Source organism: Halictus rubicundus, chromosome 9, assembly GCF_050948215.1.
Source record: "Halictus rubicundus isolate RS-2024b chromosome 9, iyHalRubi1_principal, whole genome shotgun sequence".
In the NCBI taxonomy this organism is placed as follows: Eukaryota; Metazoa; Arthropoda; class Insecta; order Hymenoptera; family Halictidae; genus Halictus; species Halictus rubicundus.
The window spans coordinates 1,821,999-1,835,404 of NC_135157.1; the positions used below are offsets into that span (position 1 = coordinate 1,821,999).

Sequence of the window (13,406 nt, forward strand, 5' to 3'; positions counted from 1 at the left end):
AAATTATTTAAATAAAAATTCGAATAAAAGATACTTTATCTTTATTTGTTATTTGAAGGTTCGAATAAAAAAAAAAGCATCTTTATTGGACGAGTGTCGAATAAATAATTTTATTAGATGAGAATTTATCCGACGAATAAAAATACTGTTTTATATTCGAAGCTCCAAATTAAATTTTCATTTTTTATCTGTACTGTTATTCGGAGGCTACGACTAATTCTTCCGAATTTCGAATAATTTCTTCAGCTCGAATAAGCGGCTTCGAGCCCCGTCGGCCCAGGCCCAGAAGCCTCGGTCGCCCAGCGGTGCAATAAACGGCAGCCGCGCGACCGAGGCGAGAACAGGTATATCGGTGTGAAACTCCACCAATCAAATTACAAAACTTCTTTATTTTTCATTATTTTTTATAGCACTTCCATTAACCTATTTGTGGAGTTTTTCTGATTAAAATGACACTAAACACGATATAATTTGATGTGTATTGCTATTCAAACGCTTCGAATAATTTTCTTCGAATAATCTTTGCTAGCTGTAAGCTGTTAAAATTTTTGTACAATTTGATTGTGTGGAGTTATACGTGTAGACAAAAGTATTTACTTTGATTGTAATTTAACTTACTTTAAAAATTAACTTATCTTATGTAAATTGAAATGTAGGGAATTTAATATTATATTTTTCTAGAATTGTTTAGGCATCATGATTGCCCATGCTCAGACATCATGTCTGAGTCTGTGTTACGAATGAGTGGGACACTGTAATTTTTTAGTTATTTATTGGCATGCTTGGCCTTAAGAATTTGTTACGGGCTTGGGTACGGGTCTAGAAACAAGAAGACAGACCAGCCGTACTCCACTCAATGACAATTGACACATCGCAGGCAGACACTCAGGAGTAAGGCGATACAAGTTTCGGGGAAAGATCCTTGAACAAGGGATCTTTGTGCAGTATCCTGCAAGGCTTACGTGAGAAAATGAATTCACGGCGTCAGTAGGCGTTGCACAATTTACGTAAGGTTAATGATAGTTCAGTAAGTTAAATAACACGATATTAAGCAAGCCATATAGCAGTTAATAATAACATCACCCTCCAAAAAATTATGATGATTTACCATATTTATATACCTTCTATGTGTATGTAACTCCGTAAGGGTATTTTAATGATATTATCGATTCATATGTAAGTTCATTCGAAACAAATTCGTTAGAATGCCGGGAATATTGTCTTTTAAGTTTTTCACGTGAATTATTTCAAATATTAATACAAATAAAGATTACGCACATACTTGCCGAATATACCTAATGTAGTTATTTAAAAAATCAAATATATTAAAAATCGCGTTATAAGTTACAAATGAAATACTATTATTACCATTGTTTATTTCAAAAAGAACGCAGAGTTGAATCTTGGGTATTGCGATAACTCGCTCGCCCGAACTTGTCCGATTCTTTTCGAACGCGCTCGATGAGGTCGGGTCATGGGTCGTCCGAAAGGCTCGGGCCTCTCGACGTGTCCCGATTCGAGTGCCCGATTCACGAGCCGGCCCGCACATCCCTACTGTGTCACATCTGGAGTTATATGGCACGCTAACAATCGACATTGAGTTGCAAGTCAGACCGTACAAGCAAACCCATTCGCAACTTCCAGAGGCCTGACTCCAAGGCTAAAATAAGTAAAGGAACACAGAAAATGCCGTGTGCCAAAATCCTCAAAAACACTGGATTTCAGTCGCTCGTACCGTAAATTCTGTTATTCGTTAACAGGGGTTCGAACCGTCGCTTAACCATAACCAAGGGGTTAAATTGGGTTAACCAAGGAAGGTTAATGTAATCCATTTTAACTGTATGGGAACGGTTCTTAAATTCTAGAAAGAGCGGGCTAAAGTTACTTAAACTTTATTTTTTAAATTTCAGGAATTATTTATTCCAAGAAACCTTGATAACAATCCTTTTTTACTGTCATTCGAACAACAAAATAATAAGTATTATCTACTTATTTAAATAAAGTAATAAATATAATACAGATAATAAACAATACAATGAATGTAATAAAATAAGAAACGTTATCTAATTTAAGGAGAAAATAAATATAATACAAAAGGTGAACATAGATATAGAAAAATTAGCACAGAGCAGATTATAGAATATAAATATGGAACCCTTTACATATATATAAACAACAGTGCAAGTGAATATTTTAATTACTTGGATATGTAACTGAGGAAGTATCTTCTCTCAATTATCGAACACGATTAACTCTGTGTTCGCTCATTGTTCCGTCGTGGAACAAGAAAGGCTCCAAATTAAAACAAACTAAATTATTTTACAGCCACGAAAACAGCTGGTCACGACCATGTACTGGGGTTCGGGTCAACCTTCCCGCCCGTCTTCGGCAACGCGTACACACCCGGTGAAAACCCGGAAAATTTTGCCGTCTCAGCAAGCTACTCTATGTACAAACCTGGATCGCAGATCGCATTTTTTGTTAAACAATAATTTTTAATTAATTCTCATGGATCTTTTTTATTAAAACGTAATTGTTTAAATATAAACTTCCGAACTATTTTTTACTTTCTAAATATGTATTTTATATGTATTTTTTTTTATGTTTCACACATGTAATGTTTTATGGAATATGTAAAATACAAATTGGAGAAGTCTTTTTGTAATAAACGCATACAAAAATTACCGAGAAGGTATGATGATTTGAAATCTGGTGTTATGTCCATTTCCTTTGCAACTTTATTTGCTGCGATCATAGCTTTGCTAAATCCTTCATTTCTGTATTCCGCAAAGAATACGTTAAGACCTTTCAGATGCTTCGTGGCCAAATCGATGTGCATCTTTTGATTGTGCAATACTTTGCTGACGATGTTAATTTTTGATAATATTTCGTACCAAATGATAAAACTGGTAATAAATTCAAATTCATTTATCTTGCGCATAATAGACAAAATCTCAATTTTCAATTTATTGTCAGATGCGTTGTTGCCAATTTTGATCAAGGCGTTTCGAAATTGGCGAATTTGAAATCGAATAGCCTTTACACTATCAAAACGGCATTAAAGACAGTCCAAATGATGTCGTGTTTGGACTCATTTTGATCGGGATAAGCTCTACAATTCATTCGTATTAACAATGTTGTTCTGATTCAAAACATAAAAGCATAAATTGCCAATAATGATCGATTCTCCATCCGCTTACATTGTAGGCTGTTGGTCGGTCGCTGGTCTTTGAAGTTCCGAGCTCGCGGAGTCCCGAGAGATCGGTGTGAAAGAACTACCAATCCAATTGCAAAACTTCATTGTTTTTCATGATATTTTTATGGGACTTGCGCCAACTAATTCGTGGCATTCTTCTGATTAATATGACACTAAACACGGTACAAATTGGACTGTATTTAGCATTTTTAACTTTTGCCAGCTCGACGAATAAACGGCGACGACGGCCGACGAGGACCGACGAGCGCCGAACGTCGAAGACCCAGCGACGACAGACGACATACAATGTAAGCGGATGGAGAATCGCGCACGAATGAAAGTTTAAACTTTTAGATTTTTCAACATATCCTCATAAAATTGTGACGAGCGAATGGAGGGGATTTTCCTGATGAAAATGAGGTCAAATTCGAGTGTAATCGAACAAGTTTCACTGATACGTAATGTTACGATAAAAATTACAATCTCATTAAAGACAGTCCAAATGATGTCGTGTTTGGACTCATTTCGATCGGAACAAGCTCTACAATTCATTCGTATTAACAATATTGTTCTGATTCAGTGAAACTTGTTCGATTACACTCGAATTTGACCTCATTTTCACCAGGAAAATCCCATCCATTCGGTCGTCACAATTTTATGAGGATATGTTGAAAAATCTAAAAGTTTAAACTTTCATTCGTGCGCGATTCTCCATCCGCTTACATTGTATGTCGTCTGTCGTCGCTGAGTCTTTGATGCTCGGCGCTCGGCAAAAGTTATTCGAAGATTTATTCGAAGCCTTCGAATAAAAGATACAGATAAAAGATGAAAAAATTATTCGAAGTTCGAATAAATCCGCTTCGAATAAAAAAAATTATCTTTATTCGTAGGATAAATTCTCGTCGAATAAAATTATTTATCTGATACTCGTCGAATAAAGATACTTTTTTTATTCGAACCTTCGAATCGTTGTTTAAATAATTTTTTATCTAAATAATGCCCAATTCTGACCACAGGTGCCTTTTGGAAGGACAGCCCACCTGTTATCTAAACATTCTTTTAAAGTCCTTTTTTTACAGTCGCAGAGGAAGAAACGCTCTGTATTTTGGATTTCAAGTAATTGTAGACACTTGTATGATTCTGTTATATATACTACTTTGACAAAATTAGAAAATAAAAATTATGTGACGTGTGTAATCACCCTGTCGATGAAGTATCGAATGCGGTTTATGACACGAGCGACTGGAATCCACCTCTTTTGAGGAGTTTAGTACACTGTCTAGCCTTCCTTTAATTAGTTTTGGAGGCAGGTCTCTGGAAGTTGTGGATGCATTCGTTTGTATGGTCTGGCTTGCGACTCAATAGGGATTGTTAGCGTACCATAAAACTCCAGATGTGACACAGAACACAGGTAGGTGTGCTGGGCGCTACGTCACCAACGCACTAAAGCACTGAAATGAAGGAAACACTTTTATTTTTTCAATGATCGTCGCAAAAAATTGTTCTTCCTTGAATATGGATGGTACCATGGTATTGAGTTGTAAAAGAGTGTTAAACAGAGCTGCAACGCAGCCCATAAAAAATTAGTAGAACGGTGAAATAAAGAGTAAACTAGAATGTTTTCGAGTAAAATTATTTAAAAATAGTTCTAATGTGTTTTTAAAGTCATCTAGTAAAAATCTTATGGTGTTGAGGCGGAAAAAAATATTTATTCATGAAAGAAAATTTTTTTTAATTAGTAATAACAGTAACTAAATATATGAAAAAAATTAAGATAGTGTTGATGACAATAGCTCATTATTAAATTAATATTCAGGTTGGTCGCTTTTAAACTTCGATATGAAATCTGTATTTGTTCGAATTTTTCCGGATTTTCCATTTTTTACAACTAGAGTTTGCAACTACAAAATTGGAAAAAAATAAAATACGTATCATTACAATTAATATTATTCTTAATTTATATTAATTAGAGATTTTGTACACAAGATTTACATGTTAGTTACATATTTCATATAAAACAATTAAGCTGTACGTTCTAATCCTGGTTAAAAAAATAATGTGCGTTCAGTCTTATGCTAAAAGACTGACCGGTTCTGTTCCAGGAAAGACTGACCGGTTCTGTGCCATGCTAAAAGACTGACCGGTTCTGTTCCAGGAGAGACTGACCGGTTCTGTGCCATGCTAAGGCTGAGCAGATGTCAGCACTATATCGGGAACGCCGAAAACCCGGGCGTGAGCACTCTCATTCCTCTCTGCTATCATCCAATGCATTTTCGTGTCCAACGTTTTTGGGGTCACGTAACCCCATTACCATTTTCGTGTCACATCCTGTATTACCAACTGGAACTAAAATCTGCTGACAGCGTCGTTAGTGGTCGTCCTCTCTGCTCCTATCGTCTCTGCTACAGTCCATGCCATCCCTAACAGCGGTTACGGCGCGATGGTGGCGATCCGCAACGAGTGAAGCAGATATGTACTGCATTTGCGGGAAATTACGGGATCTCGGATGTTACATGTTTTCTATGTTTGGAATATAAAACACATTATGATTCATGTTTGGAATATAAAACACATTATGATTCATGTTTGGAACATAAAAATTATAAAATCTAATTGCTGGAATAGCTTAAATTCAATTTCATTGGCGAATGCCTTACGCATTGATAGATTTTACAGAAATTGTTTGTAATTAGTTTAAAAGCTCTATCTTGTAACTGCGTATATGACAAAAGAATTTAACTTATAAATTAACTATGAATTAACTGTAAAAAGAAAATGTTTAATTGCATGCAGAAAAATTTGTACTATATTCATTTGATAGTCGATCTCGTACGTTACAGATTAATAAAATTTTATACATCAAACTTTTATTAAAACAAATATACATATAATGTTTTATAATCTAACAAATGATATTGAATGCATTATTAAGAATTTCATTGTTGCAGGCAAATCGACGCGAATTGAGTTATAATAATTTATATCTAATAAGCGTTTATGATCAGAATTTATAATTATTTCGTAAAATAATTGGAAAATCTCTTTATGTACAAAATTTTCATTTGTAATTATTAAAAAAAGAGGCCTTGATAAGAAAGACCATCAGCCTCCGGAGATTCCATCCTGTTTCTTAAATGTTCTAATGTGTTGGCCAAGTGTTTTTGAATTTGTTCTGTTTCTTCACTGACTTCTAAATTGGGAAGTTCTTCTCTAATTTTTGCAATTACTTGATCCAAAATTTGGACAGTTACCTAAAAGTAGTTAAAGTTTAATACTTTATACTAATTAATTGATGTATCCATTAAAAATTAAACAATTCTTACTACTGTGTTTCCTTTCTCGTAGAAGTAAATGTAATGATTTAATAATTCAACATAAAGCTGTACTTGAACTGATGTATCCATACATTGGCTCGCTATTCTAATACCTTTCTTCAAACAGTCTAGCACTTTATTTCCATCTTGCATCTGGAAATGATTGTAGGTGAATTATGTTTATCATTGTTTGGAATTAAGAAATATTAACACTTACTTCTTTTCCTCCCGTTGCCAATGATTTTCCAGACCAGAAAATATGAGAACAGGTGGCAACGCCTCTGCATTGATCTGGTTTTCTTAACAGCTTACTCGCGTATAAAGCACATTGGTTGCGCACTGGTTCCGCGTTCTCTTCACCGAAACAACTCATTTGCTCGAAAGTAGCAATGATTAATGTAATCGCTGCCAATTGAGCTTTAGAATCGCTTATTTCATCTTCGTATATAGAAAAAGCTTGACTCATAAATTCATAAGCAACCATTTCGAAATTATCAAAACGAATTTCTCCTATCGCTATTGCACCTTGAAGGAACAACCTTAACGGTAATTCAGCCAATTCCGCTTTCATTAACGCAGTAATAGTTGTATGGCAAAACTGAAAAATTTTTTGGCATTTCTTTTGCCACATTTCATCCTGAAAAAACAAATGAATCATATTTAGAAAGTAAAATTTGGAACAAATGTTTTATATATTAATGATATACGAACTTGGTCCTCTAATGCTTTATAAGTGAAAGCTAACTGATAAGCCTGGAATACAATTGGTGGTAGAGTATATTTTATTCTCTTATTTCCACCAACACTGAAATGTTTTCTGGCAGCACTCAATATCATGTATTGTTGATCAGCAGTCTCAGACTTGAAATGATGTATCAGTCTACCAAGTAGACCTTGTTCTTCTGCAAAGTCTTCGGGATCGTCCTCTATATTAGGCTGATCTGGCTGATCTTGCACCAGAGGGGACACCATAGAAAGCACCGCATCTACTTGTTCTTGGGTTGGTATCAAAGTTTCGTTTTCCAAAATATTTGTTATTATGTAAATGCCTAATAATTTTCTACCCTCATAGTCAAAATAATCTAATAATGGAGCAAAATGTTCAAGCTTCAAAACTGTTAATATATTTTTGTAGTTGTCTATTGGAATCTTCATTAATCTTACTAATTCTCTTGAGACTGCACTATTATACTCCAGTCTGAAAGTAATTTATATTTATGAAAATTTCATAAATAACGAGTGTAGAAACTGGATCTTGTTATACATTCTTATACATACTTGTCTACATTTTGTTTCTGGAATATTTGAACAGTTGTTAACAACACTTTGTCCACATAATCTACTCTGTCAGGATAACACTTGTGTGCCAAATTGATGAGAGCTACTTGAAGAGAAACTACATCCTCTGGAGGCATGTCTTGTCTAGTCTAAAAACAACTAATTTTTTAGCAAAAGATATCGAAAGAATAATTAATGACTAGAAAACAGGTTCATCAGACTTAAACTAGATAAGTAAGGATAATTGAAATCTTGATAATTTTAATCACATTTATATCAACAATGTGTAGTATCGGATCATCATGTAATATATGAAACAGCGAATGGTTTATATGTTCTTTAGTACCAACCTGTATAATAGTGGCAATTTGATCGCTAAAAACATCAAAGAGCTTGACATCTTGTGGTATACCTGGTGCTTGATTGGGACTTCCTGGTCCTCCCACGCCATCTGATCTTTGACTAAAGACTGCGAGACGGTCTATCAAAGAAATTATTATATTTTTGACATTTACACCATTCTGCAGTTCAGCACAAGATTTTAAAAATGCATTTAATGTTTGCAAGTGGAACTCGTCAGGGAAAACCTATGTAATAACACAAGCGAATTATTTATGAAAATATACTTATATAGTAATTGTGTATGTTTTCCAAATTATTTACTTGAATTATGCACTCCATAAGATATTCTTGAGCAATTGCATCTCTACAACTCACTACTTGCTCCAATATTCCTGGTAGAACAAGCTAAAAATCTCCATTTGTTATTAATACTCAGTAATTTGAAAATATACAAACAACAAAAATAAATTAAGGATCTACCTTTTTGTACTTGTCTAAAGTTACTGATTCTAACTGACTAAGCCGGACGAGATTAGTTCCTACTAAAATTCTAAGTTCCTCCCTTTCTCTCTCTCTTCTTTCTCTATCTCTACTGTGACCTTGGTGTTGCATGCGCACCCATAACTTATTCATTTCAGCAAAGTTCATTAAGACAAAATCTATACTGTCACGAACCTAAAGGAAAAGAATCAATTTAATTTTATATTCAAGACTTTGTTCTTTTTGATACGTACACTTCCATCATCATCTCCTTCAGCGACATCTGGTAAAATATTACGAGTACATTGTAATAAGTAATTCCTTAAAAATAGGCCCCTTAAAGGATGTTGAACACCCCTGCACATTTCTACCAAATCTCTCAACAAATCTCTTTTTAAACCTGGTGTTGTTTTGATATATACTAATCCAACAGTGATAAGCAAATACCTAGAATATTGCATACATTATCAACAAAGCTAAATTAGTGACAGATGTGTCATAAATGATTTATCACATTTTTATTATCATAATTGATCTAGCAGACTTACAATCTAGGTACAATGTTGCCAACGTATTGTACTAATTCATATAAATTTGTGACTTTCCTCCCTTTTTGAAATTCATCTAGTAAGTAAAGTTCTAAGTGTCTTAATTCATCTGTAATAGTCATGTCTATGATCAAACGTAAAGAAAATTAACGTGTTCATTTAAGAATTCTTAAGAATACTTGTGACATTAAGAAGTTACAAAGGATACATAGTTCATAATAGCTCTTTGGACTCAGAAGCGAAGTCCTAAGTTCCCCCAACATTGTAGATGCATGTTTCAATGCATCCATCAATTTAGATTTGTCCAAGCAATGTTTCATTTGAAAGGCTTGCACTTTAACCACGCCAATTGCATCTTCCAGTAACTTCTCTTGCTCTTCCACTCCAGTTATAGCAGGTGTCATTGGCTGTGAGAAAAACAAAGATACCTACCAGGAATACCAGGTAGTACCATGCTAGGTAAGGTACCATGCTATGCAAGCATGCACTCTATTCATTAGTGATAGGATCAAATTCTATACGTACTTACTGGTCAGTTCAATGCATAAGTTTCACTCTATGAGTTTCGAATGATACTCAAAAGTAATAAGTTTTCAATTATAAACAGTTTGGACCTACTTTGTTGGGGTTCAAACCTACTTGGAAGTATCGCTCTTTTTTTCTTAATTATCTGTTTGAAACTATTAAATTTATTTTAACCAACTTGTAATATACTTTATTCCATATTTACTATTTATGTTTATACAGTAAAAACGGCTGGGTGATACATTTTGTATTTAACTATAAATTCACCTATGGCTGGTCATTTACTAAAAAGTTGCATAGATCATAAGAAAAAAATAACATATATCAGGTCGCTAGAAATTTACAATAAATATAGTTCGAAAAGTAAGCTGTTACATTTTAAAACAGAAAATTTCGACTATGACACAAACTGTTATCGAAGCTAGAGGTTAGAATTAAAACTAAAAGTTACACTTTAAAGGAAACATGCCTACAGTTACTTTTTTCTAATTTTCTTGTTAGAGGATGAAAAGAATATCAATCGGACTTTAAACATTCGCCATTCTATAACAAATACAACAAATTTTTACGACATTTAACCTTCATGACATTTAGATAACTTTCGCAACGACAGTTACACGCAATTTTTTATGAAATCTAATTGGCAATTCATAAACTGACTCAACAAGCAAGGGATTTACATGCTTCTTGAAATGAAATCTATACTTACCATTTTATTTTTCTAAAAATTGAACACCTGTTTCCCGCACTTGGAACACTACCTATATATGAAAGTGATACACACTGACAACATGACAACCTACAGCCTATAGATGTTCAGATACACACATAGAAGACCGATGTCGATGTCACATATAGCAGATAAACTATTCGTATGTACGTATTTATCTAATTTATTCAAATACCGTTCTTATACAATTTGCAAATATTTTGTTAAAAAATATTATGTTTAAGTTATAGTAGAACTATTAATGCATATATTCTTGGGAGGTTTTTATTTCATAAAATATCTTATTTTTAATAAAAAAAGTTTCAATATGGAGGAGTTTTATTTACAAACATAATATACATGTTACTATACATACATAAAATTACATTTTAAGGTAATCATCATATATAAGATTATCCAAAGAGTGTGTACTTGTAGCGACCTGCTCCTATTGAATAAATAAGTTGTTTTATGAATCAGAACTTTTAACGTGGACTGATCATAAACTAAAATATCAATTAACCTTCAACGATTTCATATATATATCCAATTCATCCTCAGACTCGACTTCATTTGTATTTTCTGTTGGACCTACTGTTTTGGGTGATTCTGAATCAAAATACTTCTCTTCTTCATCTTGTGTTCGCAGATCTATATTGTCGTATGCCTCATTCTCATCCACAGCGCTGAAGTAAGAGGAAATATAATTAAAGTACATTTAGAAGTTGAGACATTAAAACTGAGAAAAAATTTTTGTAAATACCTGTAATCAAAATCAGAATCTTTTCCTTCCAGAAAATTTAAATACATATTACTCACAAACTCTTCCTTTAGCATCTCTTTCTCTGTTTTTGGGATACTACATAGACTTTTATTTGACGACTTTACTCCTGTTTGATGTTCTATCGAATCTTTTATTTCAGGTATTCTACCCCATTCGAAAACTTTTATTTCATCATTGCTCAAAGGCTCTGAAACAGGAATGTCATCTTCTTCTTCATCTGATTCAGTTTCTTCTGTAGCATTCTGTTCTTCCTCCTCTTGTAATTTTTGTTTCTCCTTTAATGCATCTCTTTCAATGTTCTCCATTAAGAGATTTACAAAAGTAATATTCTTGGTATCTATATTATCTCGCCTTTTCTTTTGCTTTTCAGTCATGTATCGACCAACTAAATGTTCATATAACAACGGATTTCGTTTCATCATCTCAGATTCGCTAAAATATTCTCCTTGGTTTATTAAACTTTTTAAAGCTTGAAACCGTCTGTTTCTTACATCAGTGTGTCTTGTTGAGTTATTAAAATATCTTTGTAGTCTATTAATATGGTAAGCGACCTCATAGTCTTCATCTTTGCTTTTTTCAAAATACTTTAAATGTTCTTTTCTCATGAAATGTCCAAATTTACATAAAAATAAGCAGTAACTTTTTGTCAATAAATTACGGACGATGGTTAATTTTTCTTCAAACGTTAAATCTGGATCATTCTTCTGTTGGCTCTTAAAGATTGCTTTACTGTTAGCTACATAGTTTAATAATTCTTCTTCCAATTTTGTACTTTCATCCTCTTCATTAAGGAAGTTCTCTTCCAACTTTTTATCTTTTTCATTTAACGATATCTCTGGAACGTAATCTTGCGTGTCTTCCTTCTGAGTCATTTCTAACCAAAATAATAAATATAGTCGATAGTTGTTGCTGTTTTTTTAAAATGAATTTTGCTTGTAATTACATCGATAATTTAATTTATATTAGAATGATTACTTGAGCGTTATTTCTTTCATTTAAATGTTTTACGTTTGCGCGATATGTAACATCCCGATTACATAGCATCAGATGCGTCATCACAGTGGCTGTCACCAGAAACCTAACCAACAAGTTTGCTTCATATGAGGCTAATCCGAAAAATGGTACTCCGCGAAATGTGTCACAAATCAAGCAAAGTACCGCTAGATTGGCTGCAGATTTGCAGCAATTGACCGCTGAACGTTGACACCAACTTCGTATCCATCTGTTACGCCATTTGGCTACGATGTTGGCAGCAGAGCTCGCTAAATATCAACAAATTTTTATCAGATGCCATCTAGCAATGACTTTATTAATTCGCTAGTATAATCTGTAACTCTTACAATAGAGGGCGCACATATACAATTATACATTTTTAAAAAGCGACGATTTTTCATTACTTGATAGAAAAGACAGAAATGTATTTATTCAGATTTTCAGCAATTATTATTGTAATATATGCCCAATGAATTAAGTTTATTGAATAATTCCTCATAAAAAGGTAATTACTTCTATTATTGATTTTAAGAAATCAATTTCCCTAAAATCAATAATGGAATAGAGGAGTAATTCAATAAATTTATTTCATTGGGCATATATTGTAGCAAAAATGGCTAAAAATCTGGATAAATACATTTCCGTTTTTTCTATACATTAAGGAGAAATATTAATTGTTTATTGACGTCCTCTATCGTTGAAATAGAAATGGCAGGAGTTGTAGTCATTAAAATTGTTGCTAGATGGCGTAACAGATATTGATGATGTGTGGGCGTTGTAGCAACACAGACGAGGTATAGGGGTAGACCAGTCACCTAATGTATTTTTCTGTCTCACGCTTGGGGGGCTCTAGAGTCCCCGTACCATTCCGTGTCACATCCTACCGTATAAGGCTATAAAAAAAATTATTTTTGAATAGCTTAATAGTGCGTGCATGATGTGCCAAAGTCAAATTTTTGAAAAAAAATTTTTTTACGGAGATATACGCATGGTAAATAACCATTTCCTCGCTCCTGGGAATTCATCAGTTTTCAGTGCGATAGTTATGTAATTACTCCGTCTATAATTGAATACATAGGGGTCTACAAATCATATGGGTTATTGCAAATGGTTTCAACTATTAACTGGCAAAAAAAAAATTTCCAAAAAAAGTTGTTTAACATTAAGTAATATGGACTAGCCTGAAGCCCCTTTGCGTTACGCTCATTTTTTATTTATGGAGGAATACAAAAAATCC

General features: G+C 33.5%; 2 protein-coding genes across 7 annotated transcripts; both read right to left on the reverse strand.

The window, feature by feature from the left end:
* Window positions 1-6,041: 6,041 nt before the first annotated feature.
* Window positions 6,042-10,520, reverse strand: LOC143357158 (vacuolar protein sorting-associated protein 35-like). 5 transcript variants are annotated; one of them, XM_076793436.1, is made up of 12 exons: window positions 10,393-10,520; window positions 9,367-9,565; window positions 9,159-9,282; window positions 8,865-9,057; window positions 8,611-8,805; window positions 8,452-8,535; window positions 8,139-8,375; window positions 7,789-7,937; window positions 7,222-7,708; window positions 6,728-7,147; window positions 6,520-6,663; window positions 6,042-6,447 (listed from the first exon to the last, which is right to left on the reverse strand). In XM_076793436.1, exons 1-12 carry the CDS (start codon window positions 10,393-10,395, stop codon window positions 6,268-6,270), a joined length of 2,415 nt encoding a protein of 804 aa, XP_076649551.1. In that variant the 5' UTR covers window positions 10,396-10,520; the 3' UTR covers window positions 6,042-6,267. The 5 variants fall into 5 exon arrangements, with proteins under 5 accessions (XP_076649551.1, XP_076649549.1, XP_076649550.1 ...); XM_076793434.1 differs by having other exon boundaries at window positions 9,367-9,586; window positions 10,393-10,515; XM_076793435.1 differs by lacking the exon at window positions 10,393-10,520 and adding an exon at window positions 10,263-10,283.
* A 159-nt stretch (window positions 10,521-10,679) lies between these two features.
* Window positions 10,680-12,531, reverse strand: LOC143357165 (coiled-coil domain-containing protein 97-like). Of its 2 annotated transcripts, none has more exons than XM_076793449.1 (4): window positions 12,152-12,531; window positions 11,156-12,050; window positions 10,916-11,078; window positions 10,680-10,840 (listed from the first exon to the last, which is right to left on the reverse strand). In XM_076793449.1, exons 2-4 carry the CDS (start codon window positions 12,046-12,048, stop codon window positions 10,775-10,777), a joined length of 1,122 nt encoding a protein of 373 aa, XP_076649564.1. In that variant the 5' UTR covers window positions 12,049-12,050; window positions 12,152-12,531; the 3' UTR covers window positions 10,680-10,774. The 2 variants fall into 2 exon arrangements, with proteins under 2 accessions (XP_076649564.1, XP_076649563.1); XM_076793448.1 differs by having other exon boundaries at window positions 12,120-12,530.
* Window positions 12,532-13,406: the final 875 nt, after the last annotated feature.